The 18,332-nt window shown below is 45.9% G+C and overlaps 1 protein-coding gene across 1 annotated transcript; it reads left to right on the top strand.

The window, feature by feature from the left end:
* Positions 1 to 435: 435 nt before the first annotated feature.
* Positions 436 to 13,745, top strand: chodl (chondrolectin). The gene is made up of 8 exons (XM_040003904.1): positions 436 to 1,461; positions 2,881 to 3,056; positions 3,133 to 3,311; positions 3,398 to 3,555; positions 3,654 to 3,704; positions 5,420 to 5,503; positions 5,577 to 5,673; positions 12,695 to 13,745. The coding sequence occupies exons 1-8, from the start codon at positions 1,365 to 1,367 to the stop codon at positions 12,774 to 12,776; spliced, it is 924 nt and encodes a 307-aa protein (XP_039859838.1). The 5' UTR covers positions 436 to 1,364; the 3' UTR covers positions 12,777 to 13,745.
* Positions 13,746 to 18,332: the final 4,587 nt, after the last annotated feature.

The following is an 18,332-nucleotide window of genomic DNA, read 5'->3' as shown; positions in this document are numbered from 1 at the left end:
GCTCTATGTTGGTACAGGGCATTGAAGATGATAACAGTGGGTGGATTATATTCTTAAACTTAGTTACAGCGCTTTCAGAAAGACATCTACTTTGATAAAGTCTACTCTTCACCGCTGTGTAATCAATTATTGTAAATGTAAATGTTATCAGGAAATGATCAGACAGGAGAGGGTTTTCAGGAAACACTGTTAAATGTTCAGGTTCGATGCCATATGTTAAAACAAGATCTAGAGTGTGATTAAAGTGGTGGGTGGGTTCTTTTACATTTTGAGAGAAAACAATTGAGTCTAATAACAGATTAAATGCCATGTTGAGGCTGTCATTTTTAGCATCTACATGGATGTTAAAATCACCCACAATAATTATTTTATCTGAGCTCAGAACTAAATCAGATAAAAAGTCTGAGAAATCAGACAGAAACTCTGTGTAAGGCCCAGGTGGACGATAGATGATAACAAGTAAGACTGGTTTCTGAGTTTCACAGCTGGGGTGGACAATGTTAAGCATCAGGCTTTCAAATGAATTAAAAGTGCAGACTGATAATGCTCCACAAACCCACCATGGTGGACGTCAAAACAGTGGGTGACACCACAGTCGAGTGTGAGTGGGTCACTCATCCCACGGCTGTCATACAGTGGCTGCTGCAGTGGCTGTGTGGACACTGAGGATAAAGGGGGGAGGCCCAGTCCGCAGTTTGGGATCCATGTCCCCACAAACATCTCAGGACCTCTGACAGGATGAAGGAAACCTAAAATCAGACATCTTAACGGGAAGCATCTGTGCACGGATCAGGGTTTAAAACGCAGGAAGCGTTTCCACGGCGTGTGTCAGAATGAAGCCGATTCTGCGTTCAGCTTTCATTAATGGGAAACTGGAGCCGCTTGCTGTGTGAATAATGAGAGAAAATTCCTCCTGCTCGGGGATCAATGGAGGAAGCGGCGAGCTCAAGTGATGCTCATAACTGCACATTTCATCTATTGATCAGCTGCTCTGTTGGAGCCAATCAGCTGAGGCTCTGAGTAAATGAATTAAATGTGTGTGTGTGTGTGTGTGTGTGTGTGTGTGTGTGTGTGTGTGTGTGTGTGTGTGTGTGTGTGCGCGTGTGTGTGTGTGTGTGGTCCCCCGGGCTTTATTGAAGGAGGAGGTTACAGCTGTGGCTCAGTGGGCAGGATCGATGGAGGAGGAGGAGACAGGCGCTCCTCTGCCTCCCGCTTCACTTCAGAGTACAGAGACAGGAGAGGAAACATGGGCACCAGGAGCACGCTGACCAGAGGCAGGCTTTTATTTTGAAACGTCTCTGGAACAGCTCTCCACAGAAACACTTTTATTTTGTAGATTTAATTTCATATTTAAAGAAATAAAGATGACCTGCTCAAGGACCGTGATAATTAACCGACTGATGCTTGGGGTCGTTGTGGCGATGGGGATGGTCCAGGTGGAGGCAGCACGGGTGGTGAGCGGTGAGTACTGCAGTAATCCAATTACTTTTTAAACAGTGTGGCTCTTTTGAGGCGTGAAAAGTTTCCATGTTACAGAAACCTCAGTGTTGCAGCTCGCAGCGGCGCAGACAGCAGCTCATTCTGCTGCGCTTCATGTTTTCCTCTCTGATGGAAAACCAGCAGTACTGGTTTAAGTGGAAATACAGTTAAACCAGTGAAAAGAACCATTAATGTAGTGAGATATGTGACGTGTTCCCAGAGAGTCATTCACTGAAATCTGTCAGCCTTACAGGGATGCTCGTCCTCCAAAGTACAGCCACATGTGTGTGGTGTGTGTGTCTGTGTACACGTCTGTGTATGTGTGTGTATACCTGTGTGTATAAATGTGTGTCTACGTGTGTGTATAAATCTGTGTATATGTGTCTGTGTGTATGTGTGTTTATATGTATGTGTCTTTATACGTGTACGCATGTGTGTATACATGTGTGCGTGTGTGTGTCTGTGGCTTCGATCACGTTAAAGAATCTCTGACCTGTGCAAACATCATCTGACTGTGATCACAGAAATGAAAGAGCTTTGTTCTTCTGTCAGGGTGAAACGTGACACCTGATAGAAGTGAGGATCGAGTCACACAAACCACTGCGAGTATTCAAACCATCGCCTTCACAGCAATGATGACACGCGGCCATCAGCTCAGATGCCTTTAACAGATTCGATAAAATAAACTTCACTTTGTGTCATATTTGTTGTCTGTTTGAGTCATAGCTGATTTTCTGTAGACACTCACTACGACTGCTTCGTGTGTACATCTGGAGCTCCTGCAGATGTCAGAATACAGATGCAGCAGACAGATTGAGGAGGGGTTAGGAGGCAGCTGCCCACAGCCGGGCGTGCTCGTACACACTCTTATGTGCATTCTTGAAGCCAATGTTTTCAAGGTTTAGTAAAATTTTTTAAAAAAAGATGGGAGGTGAAGCAGAGTGCAGACTGAAGGTTCAGGGGACAGAGGAGGGGCGATGTGGGATTTGCAGGCCTACAACTGGGCGGTGTGTCTGGTGTAAGGTTTGCAGGTTTGTAATGGGTCATGTGGCCAGCTGATGTTTCAGAGATCTGTTCGATTTATCAGAGGAGCAGCTAAAATACCTGAACCACAGGCAGCAGGAACGGGTGGAGGAACAGTGGGTGGAGGGATGGGTGGAGGGCGGGCTGACAGCAGACAGATATATATGGAGCTCTTTAGTGGCTTTAACAGTAAAGTGATGATGGTGCAGAAGACACTCCAGCTAATCACTTAAAGTAGTGAAGTGTGTGTGTGTGTGTGTGTGTGTGTGTGTGTGTGTGTGTACAACAGTGATTAACACACTGTTGTACACACACACACACACACACACTCAGTGCTGCTCTGATGCATCTTCCTGTGGGCGGGGCTCCATGTCTCAGGTCAGAAAGTGTGTGTGGGCGGGGCCGAGCGTCCCTGCTATAAGATGGCGTACTTCCATGACGTGTCGAGCCGCGTCGCCTTCAGCGAGGCGCGTCAGGCCTGCGAGATGGACGGAGGAGCGCTTCTCAGCATCGAGAGCTCGACGGAACAGCGAGACATTGAGCACCTGCTACAGGTGAGACCCACACCTGGTTCTCTCTAGACCCTCCCCTCCTTTTTCTGTGACCCTTTCTCCTTGTTTTTGTTTCCAGGAGCTGCGTTCAGGTGCGGTGGGCGGGGCAGGAGGGGGCGGGGGCATAGCTGACGGGGACTTCTGGATCGGCCTGACTCGGGTGGAGGGAGTGGATCAGACTCAGTCGGAGCTCAGCAATGCCGTAACTTCGTGTCCGCAGCTCTACCAGTGGACCGACCGCAGCGTGGCCTCCTTCAGGTGAGCGTGATGTCAGAGCTGTGTCAGGTGACTCGGCATGTTTTACTAAAGGGGGTTGGGCTTAACCAACTGTGCTGATGATGCAGGAACTGGTACTTCGATGAACCATCCTGTGGAGGTGAGGCCTGCGTTGTCATGTACCATCAGCCAACTGCGCCTTCTGGTCTGGGCGGGGCTTATCTCTACCAATGGAACGACGACCGCTGCAACATGAAACACAACTTCATCTGCAAATACGACCCAGGTGCCATCAGCCAGTCAGCTTCAATCATAGATAAGCAGCCCAGGTGTTGTCAGCCAATCAGCTTCACTCTCTCAGGTTCTTTACTTCCTGTCTTTCAGAGAGCCATCTGGTGAATGAACATGGTGACACACCTGGTGGGCAGGATACAGGTACAGTGGGGCAAAAAAGTATTTAGTCAGCCACCGATTGTGCAAGTTCCCCCACCTAAAATGATGACAGAGGTCAGTAATTTGCACCAGAGGTACACTTCAACTGTGAGAGACAGAATGTGAAAAAAAAATCCATGAATCCACATGGTAGGATTTGTAAAGAATTTATTCGTAAATCAGGGTGGAAAATAAGTATTTGGTCAATAACAAAAATACAACTCAATACTTTGTAACATAACCTTTGTTGGCAATAACAGAGGTCAAACGTTTACTATAGGTCTTTACCAGGTTTGCACACACAGTAGCTGGTATTTTGGCCCATTCCTCCATGCAGATCTTCTCGAGAGCAGTGATGTTTTGGGGCTGTCGCCGAGCAACACGGACTTTCAACTCCCGCCACAGATTTTCTATGGGGTTGAGATCTGGAGACTGGCTAGGCCACTCCAGGACTTTCAGATGCTTCTTACTGAGCCACTCGTTTGTTGCCCGGGCGGTGTGTTTTGGATCATTGTCATGTTGGAAGACCCAGCCTCGTTTCATCTTCAAAGTTCTCACTGATGGAAGGAGGTTTTGGCTCAAAATCTCACGATACATGGCCCCATTCATTCTGTCCTTAACACGGATCAGTCGTCCTGTCCCCTTGGCAGAAAAACAGCCCCATAGCATGATGTTTCCACCCCCATGCTTCACAGTAGGTATGGTGTTCTTGGGATGCAACTCAGTATTCTTCGTCCTCCAAACACGACGAGTTGAGTTTATACCAAAAAGTTCTACTTTGGTTTCATCTGACCACATGACATTCTCCCAATCCTCTGCTGTATCATCCATGTGCTCTCTGGCAAACTTCAGACGGGCCTGGACATGCACTGGCTTCAGCAGCGGAACACGTCTGGCACTGCGGGATTTGATTCCCTGCCGTTGTAGTGTGTTACTGATGGTGACCTTTGTTACTTTGGTCCCAGCTCTCTGCAGGTCATTCACCAGGTCCCCCCGTGTGGTTCTGGGATCTTTGCTCACCGTTCTCATGATCATTTTGACCCCACGGGATGAGATCTTGCGTGGAGCCCCAGATCGAGGGAGATTATCAGTGGTCTTGTATGTCTTCCATTTTCTGATGATTGCTCCCACAGTTGATTTTTTCACACCAAGCTGCTTGCCTATTGTAGATTCACTCTTCCCAGTCTGGTGCAGGTCTACAATACTTTTCCTGGTGTCCTTCGAAAGCTCTTTGGTCTTGGCCATGGCAGAGTTTGGAGTCTGACTGTTTGAGGCTGCGGACAGGTGTCTTTTATACAGATGATGAGTTCAAACAGGTGCCATTCATACAGGTAACGAGTGGGGGACAGAAAAGCGTCTTAAAGAAGATGTTACAGGTCTGTGAGAGCCAGAGATTTTCCTTGTTTGAGGTGACCAAATACTTATTTTCCACCCTAATTTACGAATAAATTCTTTACAAATCCTACCATGTGGATTCATGGATTTTTTTTTCACATTCTGTCTCTCACAGTTGAAGTGTACCTCTGGTGCAAATTACTGACCTCTGTCATCATTTTAAGTGGGGGAACTTGCACAATCGGTGGCTGACTAAATACAAATACTTTTTTGCCCCACTGTAAGGAGGAAGGTCCATATAAGATCACAGAGGCAGGTGGAGCCATAGGTGGGACTCACCTGCAGCTCTGTATTAAGGCGCAGGTGTGTTCTTGTGTCCATAGCAGTGACTGCAGGTGGAGGCGTGGCCACACAGCCTCCAAACAACGAAGACGTTCCACCTCAGGTCACCATGGCCGGAGCTTCAGGTAAGAAGACCTGCGACCTTTGACCTGATCTGGGCTCGTGACCTAATGCTCAGGTGGTCTGGTGTCTCTGCAGGTATGCTGCTGCTGTACGTCGTCATCCCCACCATCCCCCTGCTGCTGCTCATCCTGGTGGCTTCTGCCACCTGCTGTTTTCAGATGCTCAGCAGAAGGTAAGACATGCAGAGCAGCTACGAATCCCATCATGGTCCTCTGCCGCTGGAGCGTTTCCTGTATGATTGTAATGAGTCAACTTGTTAACAAGCTGATTTACAGCAGCTGGAGGTGTTCACTCTGAGGGGACGTTTGGTGGGGATATCGAGTCCTGATGCTTTTAGGCAGGAGTCAGGTTTGGTCCTCTGATGCAGTCCTCACAGTGATAGAAAGACCAGCGTGTGCGTGTGTTGCTGGCATCAGTTCAGGAGTCTACAGCAGCAAAAAATCTGCTGACTTGCGTATTTTCGTTGGTTCTGTTCCCACTTTCCTCCACGACCCAGCTGGGTCAACTGAGCTCACCACTCACTCCTTAAAGCTGTTGAATCAGAAGCAGCGAGGCAGCGCTGGCTGACTCCAGTCCTGCCACAGCTTCAGCTGAACCAAAGCAGCTGTTTGCTTGCGGGATGGTGCTCAATGTTGGAGCCTGATGGGGTCAGAGGTCAAAGGCAGATGATTAGGTGTGATAAATATCGCGCCTCTAACGTGGATCTGTAAATGCTGCAAAGCTCATGATGACCAGAGTCTGCCCCTCGGCAGGTTTCCAGATGTTTTCTATTTAGAGAGTGGGCTTAAAGGGGGAGGAGCTAGAGCAGCTTGTTTCAGATAGAGTGTCAGACAAAGAAGGATTATTCTGAACATTTCCGACTTTTTCCCTGCAGCAGGGTAAGCATAGCTCCCTCTTCAGGTGAGACTGTGTGGCATTTTATTCTTTGCCCTAGATCGAGATGACACCTGAAGTCCGGCTTTTACTTAGAGCACGTAAAGGGACGGCTGTGTGTTACAACCAGGCGGACGTCAGCCTGTCTGAGGACAGCTTTTAATGAATATGATGGAAACAAACACACAGAACATGAAGCAGCAGAGTATTCTGAAATAAGGTTTTAGTCCTTTTAAATGTTCCACAGGAGGAAGGTATGGTGTGAAGTGACACGGGATATGTGGAATGTATTACATATTACTTGTTACCTTCATTAAAAGGATGCAGTACTTAATTACGTGTCTGATAAAGTAATTCATTATACTACTCGTGACATTACTTTGTCATTATACTGGAAAATGACGTTTCAAACTGTCTCATAATTACAGTTAACAACATAAACCTGAGGCTACAGCCCCACACACATTAACACATCCCATAATGAGGACACACATGTGATCTTCCACCTTTGCTATTATGTATGAACACAAATGGTAAATGGCCTGTATTTATATAGCGCTTTACTAGTCCCTAAGGACCCCAAAGCGCTTTACATATCCAGTCATCCACCCATTCACACACAAAGCAAAGATGGAAACCAGCACAAAGCAGTCGTCATTGTGATTAAACTGTAGAAACATGAACAGGTAGAAAAACAGCCTGACTGCTCATCAGCTTGTTACCTGTTGAAGTTCAGGCTCTGGCTGCTGGACTGGGGTCTGCATACTCTCAGCTTTAACATCAGTCTGGGTTCTTGGCTAGCTTAGTGTTAGCACATGCTAGCTGTGTCCAAATTCAGAGGCTGCATCCTCCTGAGGACCCGGCGCACACAGACTGCGAAGGCCAGGTCCTCAGGAGGTCAGGTAAGCCAGAAGTAAATTGGATGGTCTAGCCTTCAGACTTGCGTCACCGCTGTCTCGTTGGAGTTTAATAAACTCAGCCGTCTGCTCCTTGCTGTCTAAAGTATAACAGGACACTGGAGTAAATTCTCGACTGTCTCACACTTCTGTTTAATCAGTTTTCTGTTTGATGTTTATTAAGCTGTGTGAAAACTATAATCTCAGCCAAACCAATTTACTGCTGAGGTAATGGCTGAGAGCCTGACGAGGGGGAGGATAAACTGGCTGGGGGCTTTGATGGGACAGTCTTAGCTTACTACAGTTACATGATGGTGCCAGTGTGTACGGCTTGCCGTCTGATTCTGTTTGTACTAGTGTTTTATTTTTTCTTTGTTTTAAAACATGCTAACTCTCTGCTTGTATATGATCGTCAAATGCTGCTGGCTATAAGATCCTCTCAGTTAAAAACTCTTTATTGCAATCATGGATATCAGGGAACCTTCTCCCCACCACTCCTGTCAGGAGTTCCAGCTTGTCTCCGTTGCGTTCCGGCGCTACCTCAACTGAGAGGGCGCCGTAGACACCGTGGGAAACACAGTGGTTTATTGGTGAGAATGAAGGCTACCTGGAAACGGTTTCGAAAAATACCTCACCCTATCCCGACTGGATTTGACAGCGTCAACTACTGGCACTCTATGGACACGGCTTACACCAGCCTGACACCTGTTGTTGGGCTTACGACAATAACCCCGCGGCAACGTCCCCCCCCCCCCCCCCGTTTTCGCTCAGGTGGAGTAAACCCTCAGAACCTACGGCCGATAGGCTGGGCACCCACATCAGCCGCTGAGCCACCTGTACCACTGAGATTAAGTCTTGTTAATGAACGATCGCTAGCAAATAAAACTTTTATTCTTAAGGACTTTTTTACCGATCGGGAACTGGATCTAATGCTTTTAACGGAAACTTGGCAGAGAGTCGGTGAGTCCAGTTGTTTTACTGAACTTTTACCGCATGATTGTGAGTATCTTAATGTGCCGAGGATGACTGGGCGTGGTGGTGGAGTGGCAGCTGTTTTTAGGAAGAAGCTCTCTTGCAAACAACTCTTAAATGACTCGTATTCTAGTTTTGAACTTCTGGCGTTTGAATTGGGGCATCCCCGCCCGACACTCGTTGCAGCTGTATACAGACCTCCAAAATACCACAAGGATTTTATCCAAGACTTTTCAAACTTCTTAGCTGGAACTGTGCCAAGCTGCGATCGAATCTTAATCGTTGGAGATTTTAATATTCATGTGTGTTGTCCCTCCAATTCATTGGCCAGAGACTTTTTAAGTTTGATAGACTCCTTCAGTCTTGCTCAACTTGTGTCTGGGCCAACCCAGAAACAGGGTCATACATTGGATCTTGTGCTGTCTTTAGGGTTACCGGTCCGAAACATGGAAATATGTGATGCTGTTTTCTCTGATCACTGCCCTATTGTGTTTGACATACTTTTATCTCTCCGCCATTTTACACCTCTTATTTCAACACGTCGTTGTCGTGTTTTTAACCCATCTGCAACAGAACAATTTTCTATTGCTTTTAAAAAAGTTTTAAGATCTCCCCTTAGCTTTGGTACCGAGGAAATGACAGTTAATTTTTATGATAAATGCAAAACTGTCCTTGATGAGGTCGCTCCTTTTAAAACTATAAACTCGAAACCACGACCAGACCCATGGATAAATAAGGCCACTCGTTCAGCCAGACGAGAGTGTAGGAAGGCTGAACGTAAGTGGAAAAAAGATGGGCTGCAGGTGTCCTATCTCATGTTGAGAGACACTCTGTACAGGTATCAGGACATTGTTAAAGCAGAAAAGTCAAGGTTTCTTTCTAATGTTATTGAGAATAGCTCCAATAATTCTCGGGTTCTTTTTTTCAGTTATTGACTCTGCCCTGAATATTTCCCCAGCTTCTTGTATTAATAGTTCCTCAGACACCTGTGAAAGGTTTTTGAAGTTTTTTATCAATAAGATAAAACAGCTTCGATCTATGATCGCCCTGCCTTCACATGACGTGTCTAAAATATTCACCTGCTCTGCTGTTTTTGATCAGTTTGAGCTTGTGTGTCTTGATCAGGTGGAGGAAGTATGTAGTGGCACAAAGACATCATCGTGTCCAAATGACATTATTCCAACACATCTTCTAAAAAAGATTTTTAAGGTTGTCAGTTCTGACATTTTAGCTATTTTTAATAGCAGCCTTAGCTCAGGTGTTGTGCCAGCCTGTTTTAAACATGCTGTTGTACAGCCTGTACTTAAAAAACCTAATCTTGACTTCTCCGTCCTCACTAACTTCAGGCCTATTTCAAAGCTCCCCTTCCTGTCGAAAATTTTGGAAAAGATTGTGTTTGTTCAGTTGCAATCTTTTCTTTTTTTTTTTTTCTGTTTTTTTGTCCCGTTTGGATCTATAGCCATCAGAATTGTTGTCTTAAGGCCAAGAAAGATGCCAAGCGGATTTATTTTACCAAGTGGATCGTCATGGCCTTGCCATATTGGTCCATTTGATTGACCTTTATTATAATTATGAATTTATTTTATTTTCAGTTGCTACAAACGGGACAGACATGACTGGGGGATAGGACAGGAGGAAAGAATGAAAGAAAGAGAGGGAGAGAAAGAAAACCAAAGGGGAGAAGAGACGGTGAGAAGGGGGAGAAGAGAGAAAAAAAAACAAACAAACAAAAAAAACAAAACACCTGGGTCACCTGTATGGAGAAAAAAAAAAACAGAAGAGAAATCAAACAACAAAGAGCAACATAATAAGAAAAAAAAAGCACCATCACAATAAACTAGCTAGCAGTAGATATCAATAGTTACTAAATAATAAACGATATTGTGCAGCACGCAAGATAGACAGCGCACAGTGTGCTTTGAGGCAGCAGCCAAGAAAGCTGTAGTCCACGTCTGTGAATACCCATGTGTACACCTGTGTGCATACCTGTGTGGATCAGCATGCTTGCATTCCAAAGGTTTCTCCATGTAATGATCTGCTAGGGAGTGTGGGGAGCCACAGCCTCGTCCTCTATGGCATGAAGCAGGTATGGAGGAGATCAAAACTCCAGACATCCAGAGGCCCCCAGAACACAAGAGACCAAGGAAGACCAACAGAGGGGCAGCCGCGCCACTGTCCCAGTAAGAGATGAGGAGAGTCCCAGATGAGGGCTCTAGGTACCCTTGCCCCTGGAGGGGGGGATTGCACCCAGACCCAGATGGTGTTACCCTTTTCCCTGCGGTGGGGAGAGGGAGACCGCCCCGACTCCGCAGCAGCAGGGAGGCCCCACACCCCAGACCGCAGTCGGACGGCCAACTCCTCCTCCTAGTCCCCCCGCTCCAGCAGGCCGCAGAGAACGGGGGTGAGAGAGCTGCAATCTTTTCTAAATGGACACAATGTTCTTGAGAGGTTTCAGTCTGGTTTTAAAACTCTTCATAGCACAGAAACTGCACTTTTAAAAGTTCTTAATGATCTTTTATTAGCCACTGACTCAGGTGACTCAGCTGTGCTTCTGCTTTTAGATCTGACCGCTGCCTTCGATACTGTTGACCACAGCATCTTAATCTCACGGTTGGAGCATTGTGGCGTAAAGGGTACCCCATTAGAGTGGTTCAGGTCATACCTGTCTGACAGGACCTTCTCTGTGAGCTTTGGCGATTTTATCTCTTCCTCAGCTCCCCTTACTTGTGGTGTTCCCCAGGGATCTATACTGGGGCCAATATTGTTCTCCATTTATATGCTGCCTTTAGGTCTAATTTTTAGAAAATACAACATTTGTTTTCATTCATATGCCGATGATACTCAGATCTATCTTCAACTGAAGGGAAACAGTCCTGCCTCACTAGAACCCTTACTTCAGTGTCTCGGTGAAGTTAAATCCTGGATGGCCTCTAATTTCCTTAACTTCAATGAGAACAAAACTGAAGTGATAATTTTTGGACCAAGCGGCTATCCCAGCACCTCTAATGTTAACCTGCACAGTCTTGAGCCTTTTGTCAAATCACATGCCAAAATTTTGGGGGTTATATTTGACAGCAAGTTCACCTTTGAAAAACAAATTAGCTCAGTTGTACAGCGGTCTTTCTTCAAACTGAGGCTTTTATCTAAGGTGAGATCATTTTTATCTTTTAAAAACTTTGAACGAGCGATTCATGCTTTCATTATATCCCATCTGGACTATTGTAACTCCTTATATGCTGGAGTTAGCCAGACCTGCCTGGCAAGGCTGCAGTTGGTCCAGAATGCTGCAGCTCGTCTTCTGACACGTACTAAAAGATGTGAACACATTTCCCCGGTACTTGCCTCCCTTCATTGGCTCCCTGTCCGCTTCAGAATTAATTTTAAAATTTTATTGTTGACTTACAAAGCCCTGAATGGACAGGCTCCCAGGGTATTTGTCTGACCTCTTGCAGACTTATACCCCCCTTAGATCTCTTAGATCAAGTGATCTTTTGCTTTTAGCTGTACCAAGGTCGAGGCTGGTTCATAGAGGTGATCGAGCATTTGCAGTCGTAGCGCCTAAGCTGTGTAATAATTTACCCCTACACATCAGACAGGCTCATACTGTCAATCTTTTCAAATCTTATCTTAAAACGCATTTTTATTTACTGGCTTTTAATACAGCATGAGAGTTGTTTGTTAATTCATATTTGGTGTTTGCTTTTAATACTCTAAGTTGTTTTATTATGTATGTTGTATTCTTGTACAGCACTTTGGTCAACGCTCCTGTTGTAATTAAATGTGCTATATAAATAATTAAACTATTAAACTACTCAGGAACAAAACCAAGCAGATATTTGAAGTTTACACAGCTGCATTCTCGCCTAAAAATATGTTAAAAGTTTATTTTGTGACCCAGAAAGAGTAATAAGAGTAATATTAAAACTTAGTTGCGGCCACCATTGTTGTAAACTGGAATTGGCTGAATTCTGGGATATGGTGGGCCACGAGGGACACACTCGACCCATCCTTCAAATCTGGGGAAAAGGAGGACGCATTTGGAGGAGTCTACAAATCTGGATATCCTTCGTCGGGTCGCTGTGACATAATCGGCCTACAAATGCGGCCTCAGGAGGATGCATCCCATCAATTTGGACACCCCTGCTGTCTGGTTAGCTTAGCGTTAGCACATGCTGTCTGTGCAGATGTGACATTACTGCAATACTGAAAAATGTAATATTATTATTGTTACACCCAACATTGGTCACTGATCAGAGTCATTGATCAGAATAATTGATCAGAGTCATTGATCAGTTCCTGATGGTGGTTGCTACCTGTGTCGGTCAGACTGAACCTTCGGCTCCTCTTTGCTTTCCTGCAGTTTGAGATGGTTAATCTGTGACTTTCACTCGACTCTTTACATGACAGTGGCCGTTCTAGTGACGATGTCAACATATCTCTCTCTCCACCTAGTGATTCCCGAACCAAGACGCCTGGCGACCAATCAAATCTGTGGATTTCCGGGTCACCCAAAGCTGACAGCATGGAGGTCTGACATCACAGGACAGTGTCAGCAAGGCAGAGGGAGGACATCACTCTATGGTCAAACCAATCAATCATCTTCATCGCAGGGTGTTTACGGACAGGCGGCGATGTCATCACAGAGACTTCTTCTTCTGTACTTCTTATTCCAGTTTCCTTTCTCTCATTTTATCAACCGTCCCTTTGCTCTTCTTAAATCTCCCCCACTTCCTCCTCATTTCTTTTTTGCTCCCCTCTTCTTTATCCTCCTTGATTACTCCTTTTCTTCCCTCCCTGCTCCTCCTCTTGTTACTGTCAGCCAGACGCTCCATGTTTAATTAAACGAGTAAATTGGGTGAAGTTAATGCGTCCCTCGGGAGGTGGAGTCACAGCAGAGGTGCGTTTGATTTCACAGAGAGCTGATGAAGCAGCTGCTCCACGGAGACGGGGGGTATTAACAGACCACTTAATAACTGAGGAGAGTTAGAGGGTCGGAAAAGTTTTCAAGAAAATAAAAAAGGGGTGGAGCTTGAAGCTGAATGAATCCCTCTGAGGATTGCGTCCTCGGATCACTGATTGGTTGTTCAGACTTCAGATGTGAGGGATCAAAATCTAATAATACTCATGTTTGTAAAATGCTCTCTTCCTGAATATCAGCTCACCTGGATCAGCCTCAGGCTCCGCACACGTTGTACTCTGGCAGTTTTTATGGTCATGATTGGGCAAGTGGCGTCCCGAGGCGTAACAACCGCTGTAACTCAGGTGTGGAGATGAGTTTCAGGAGGGCCACCTAATATTCCGCCTTAAGTCAAAACACACCTGAGCTGTGGATCAGAAACACAGCTGTCAATCAGTGTGACGGTGCTGCTGAGGATGACGTAATTGACTGATCAACAGCTTCAGTTTAAAACACGAACACTCGCCAGAGCCCTGGAGGACGTTTCACCTCTCATTCGAGAAGCTTCTTCAGTTCTAAGGTCAAATGGTGGAGAGTCCCAGATTTAAACCTAGTGGGAGTTTCCCCCCACAGAGGGACAAAAGGACCCCCTGATGATCCTCTAATCGCCTGAGCCAAGGTGTGAAACTAGGTGTGGGTCCCAATCAGCCAGAGTTTCGGGTGAGCTTATTGTGAAACCTGGTCCCACCTTATCATGCGAATTCCTGAGATCAGATGGCCCAGGATGTGAGTGGGCGTTAAGGCGTCTGGGAAGGGATCTCAAAACTGGATTATAGATGGCAGACAGTTGGTGTCGTAAACCCCCGCCTCTGTTCAAAGATGGTCGCTCACAGTGGACATAGATGGCTTCTTTCACTCCTCTTTCAAACCATCTGTCCTCTCTGTCCAAAATGTGAACATTGGCATCCTCGAAAGAGTGTCCTTTATCCTTAAGATGCAGATGGACAGCTGAGTCTTGTCCTGTGGAGGTGGCTCTTCTATGTTGGGCCATGCGCTTGTGAAGTGGCTGTTTGGTCTCTCCAATGTAGAGGTCTGGGCATTCCTCGCCTCACTGTACAGCAAACACCACATTGTTAAGTCTGTGTTTTGGCGTTTTGTCTTTCGGGTGAACCAGTTTGTGTCTGAGCGTGTTGCTGGGTCTGAAATGCACCGGGATGTCATGCTTGGAGAAAACTCTCCTGAGTTTCTCTGATACGCCGGCTACATAGGGGATGACAATGTTGTTGCGTCTGTCCTTCTTATCCTCCATCGCTGGTGTCTGGTCTTCTTTTCTGTGCCTCTTTGCTGACTTTAAGAACGCCCATTTAGGATAGCCGCACGTTTTGAGTGCTTCCTTTACATGTGTGTGTTCCTTCTTTTTCCCTTCAGGCTTAGAGGGAACATGTTCTGCCCGGTGGTGTACGGGTCCTAATTACTCCAAGTTTGTGTTCCAGAGGGTGATGGGGGTCAAAGAGAAGGTACTGGTCCGTGTGTGTGGGCTTCCGGTAAACTTCGATGTTGAGGTTGCCGTTCTCTTCAATGTGCACAGCGCAGTCCAGGAAAGGCAAACAGTTGTCCTTTGTGTCTTCCCTGGTGAACTTGATGTTTTTATCCACAGCGTTAATGTGCGCAGTGAAGGATTCCACTTCTTCTGTCTTGATTTTGACCCAGGTGTCGTCCACATATCTGTACCAGTGGCTGGGTACTCTTCCTTTGAAAGAGCCAAGAGCCTTTCTTTCCACTTCCTCCATGTAAAGGTTGGCTACAATAGGTGACACGGGGGAGCCCATGGCACAGCCATGTTTTTGTCTGTAAAAGCCTTCGTTGTATTTAAATATGTAGTGGTGAGGCAGAGGTCTAACAGGGTGCAAATCTGATCGGGTGTGAAGTTGGTCCTGTCCTCCAAGGAGCTGTGTTCTTGTAGTCATTTTCTGACAGTCTCCACGGCCTCCGTGGTGGGTATGCAAGTGAAGAGAGAGACTACATCAAAGGACACCATGGTTTCATCTGGATCCAGGGTAAGTTTCTGGACCTTGTCAGTGAAGTCGGTGGAGTTCTTGATGTGGTGTGGGGTGTTCCCCACGAGAGGCGCAAGGATGGTAGCAAGGTGTTTAGCAATGTTATAAGTGACTGAGTTTATGCTACTGACTATGGGTCTGAGTGGGACAGCTTCCTTGTAGATTTTAGGAAGTCCGTAGATGCAGGGTATGGCATCCCCTGGGTAAAGGCGGTGATATGTAAGGCGGTCAATAATTTTGTCCTTTTGAAAGTCTTGAAGGCAAGCTATAACTTTCTTTTTGTAGCTGCTTGTGGGGTCTCGCTTTAAGGCTTCGTAGGTATTGTTGTCACTGAGGAGAGTAGTGATCTTTGTATGGTAATCTGTAGTGTTTAGGACCACGGTGCATCTTCCCTTATCAGCTGGTAAAACAGTGATGTTGTGGTCTTTGCTCAGGGAAGCGACGGCCTTCTTTTCCTGTATTGTGAGGTTGGACGGAGGGACTTTGGCACTGGAGAGTGTGGCTGAGACTTTCATCCTGATTTGCTCTGCTTCTGTCTGTGATCATTTATTAATCCGTATAGCAGATTCTGTGGCTGTGATGAGGTCCACTATGGGCAACTGTTGTGGAGAAATGGCAAAATTGAGTCCTTTGGCTAATACTACTCTTTTCAGGTTCAGTGAGATTCCTGTCTGAAAAGTTCTTAACCTATTTCTCCTGACTGACTTCAGGTGTGTTTTCTTCTCTGGGTTGTGTAGGTTCAGGAAGAGGAGTGTGTGTTTTTGAAAGCAAGGTGTGAAATTTCCTGCGTTGTCTTTCTTTTCCTTTAGAGTGTTGGGCCCGCTAAGCCTTGTCCACAAACTTGTAAACCTCTTCTAAGATTGGAGAGGGTAGAAGGGTTTCCAGTTACTGCAGAGTCTGGCTGATCTCGATCTGGAGGGCATCTATGGTGAAATGGACCTGTCTTATCCTTTCACAGGTGGGGCCAGGTTTCACAATGAGCTCACCCGAAACTCTGGCTGATTGGGACCCACACCCAGTTTCACACCTTGGCTCAGGCGATTAGAGGATCATCAGGGGGTCCTTTTGTCCCTCTGTGGGGGGAAACTCCCACTAGGTTTAAATCTGGGACTCTCCACCATTTGACCTTAAAAGTGAAGAAGCTTCTCGGATGAGAGGTGAAACGTCTTCAAGCAACTTAAAGAAGTCCAGAGGCTTTTCTTTGCAAGCTCCTTTGACTATGATGACCTGGATGACTGAGAACCTTGACAGACATATGGCTAATGTGGTTTGGGGGCGGAGCCTGAGGCGGATTGTTTTCACCCTGATACCTGGCTGACGTGTTTGCACATCATTCCTTCTGTGCTTCGGTTTAATGAGGCCTCCAATGCTGCAGCTCCTTCGCCTCATGACGTGAACATGACCTGAACGTGTTCTGAGCATGTGCAGAAACCAGACGAGTCTGCTCATGCTCAGAACACGTCACAGGTCTGTGTTTGATGGAGCCTCTGCACATTTATGTTCCTGTAATAAATGTGGAGTTTTTCTGTGTTTTTATTGTTGTAATGTCGGTGATTTCAGGTGGTGATCCAAATGTTACTTTAAATACTGTTTGTGTTACGCTGTCGCCGCAGCTCATTCTGTCGTGAGATAGTTTCGCTTTAGCAAGATGTGATTTGGGGCGTGAGAACGTGCTGATCACCTGACCCTGGGACAGGTGAGACCAGCTGAATGACCTCAGTCTCTGGGTCAGGTGACTTCTCTAACCTGCTGCTGTGTAACACCACCTGTCTGCAATGTGCCAGTAGCTTTGCATCTCACTTTAAACCAACCTTGGTTCTGTGATATAACAACAGACCCCGCCTCCTCTGTCAGCTGGAGTCGATGCTTCCTGATGTGAAGGTTTCTGCATGTTCTGATTGGTTGGAGAATAAAGTGTCCAGCTGGGTCCATTTTACCTGAATGTGCTGGCGCTCAGCGGTCACAGAGGCTGTATGGATGGCGCCCCCTGCAAGGACACAGCTGAGCTGTGAACCAATTATTGAGCTGTACAACTGTCTGAGACCATGTGAATAAATTTGTACCTGCAGATAATCAGTGGTGATGTTTGGCTTCTTTGTGTGCAGCATAGCTGTTTGCTCACAGCTGGACTGAAGTTTCTATTTACACGAGACAACAGGTGCAAAAGTCTTGAGCCACCCCTTATCTCTTTATACAGGTCTTCTGTGGACATTGACTGCTTTTTCCACTCCTGTCCATTACTTGTACCTGACATTGTCACATAGGGCTGTGCGATATGACCAAAATCTCATATCCAGATATAAGACATCTATCGTCCCGATAACGATATAAATCACAAAAATTTAACATTTTCTGTAAATTCTGTGAATCTCGGGCAGCTCGACTTGCGTGAAGTGTTTCCAGCTCGGGGTCGTGTAGCTGGAGTCGAGTGTTTTGTAACCGACGCACGAAACGATACATTTTTAGACAAAAGTTGTAACGGCCGCCGTTTTCTTTGTATTTATTACGCGGCGTGCTGCGGGAGTCTAAGGTTTATCTTTTAGCACCTGGCGGCTCTTTTTTTGATTCTCATCCGTAAATAATCTGCTCTTTCACGTGATTCAGTTTATTTTGAAAAGTCTCAACAGGATCTTGAGCTTTATTGTGAAAGCTTTATGTGGAACATAAACAAGCGGACACGCGATGGTGTTACCGTCGTTGTTGCTAACGACAACGCATAAAAACAGGCGCTTGTCCGTCCGTAGTGTGGTTCTATTAAATATAAGAGAAAGAGAGAACTTTAAGAAACTAATAATAACTACAGTGACATCAGAACATGAACAAATATTGCCGTAAACAGTTTATTTTGCAACACCACGAGACAAACGATAGCGTAAAATGAAACGATAGACGTTTTTATATCGTCATCAGATATATATCGTTATATCGAACAGCCCTAGTGTCACGTCTCTGAACTCAATCATTCAAGCATTAAAAGGCTCGTAACGCAAGGGATGCGTGTTGTGTCTGCACACCTGAGCAAAGAGCCAGGTGTATGTTGTTTTTGTCAGCTCTTTGCTCCCAGCAGTCACACAAACACATTTCTTTAACTGACCCTTTAAACTGCCAAAGATAACACAGTTACACTCCTCCTCCA

The sequence above is a fragment of the Simochromis diagramma genome, unplaced genomic scaffold, assembly GCF_900408965.1.
Source record: "Simochromis diagramma unplaced genomic scaffold, fSimDia1.1 OVJJ01000367.1, whole genome shotgun sequence".
Classification (NCBI taxonomy): domain Eukaryota; kingdom Metazoa; phylum Chordata; class Actinopteri; order Cichliformes; family Cichlidae; genus Simochromis; species Simochromis diagramma.
This window is presented reverse-complemented; position numbering and strand designations above follow the sequence as displayed.

What these genes read in the sequence shown, in the direction of transcription:
- chodl (XM_040003904.1), top strand. Translation starts at nt 1,365, where the DNA reads ATGACCTGCTCAAGGACCGTGATAATTAACCGACTGATGCTTGGGGTC. An exon ending in ACATTGAGCACCTGCTACAG is followed by an intron (nt 3,057 to 3,132) that starts GTGAGACCCACA and finishes TTTTGTTTCCAG; the next exon opens with GAGCTGCGTTCAGGTGCGGT. An exon ending in TTTCAGATGCTCAGCAGAAG is followed by an intron (nt 5,674 to 12,694) that starts GTAAGACATGCA and finishes CTCTCCACCTAG; the next exon opens with TGATTCCCGAACCAAGACGC.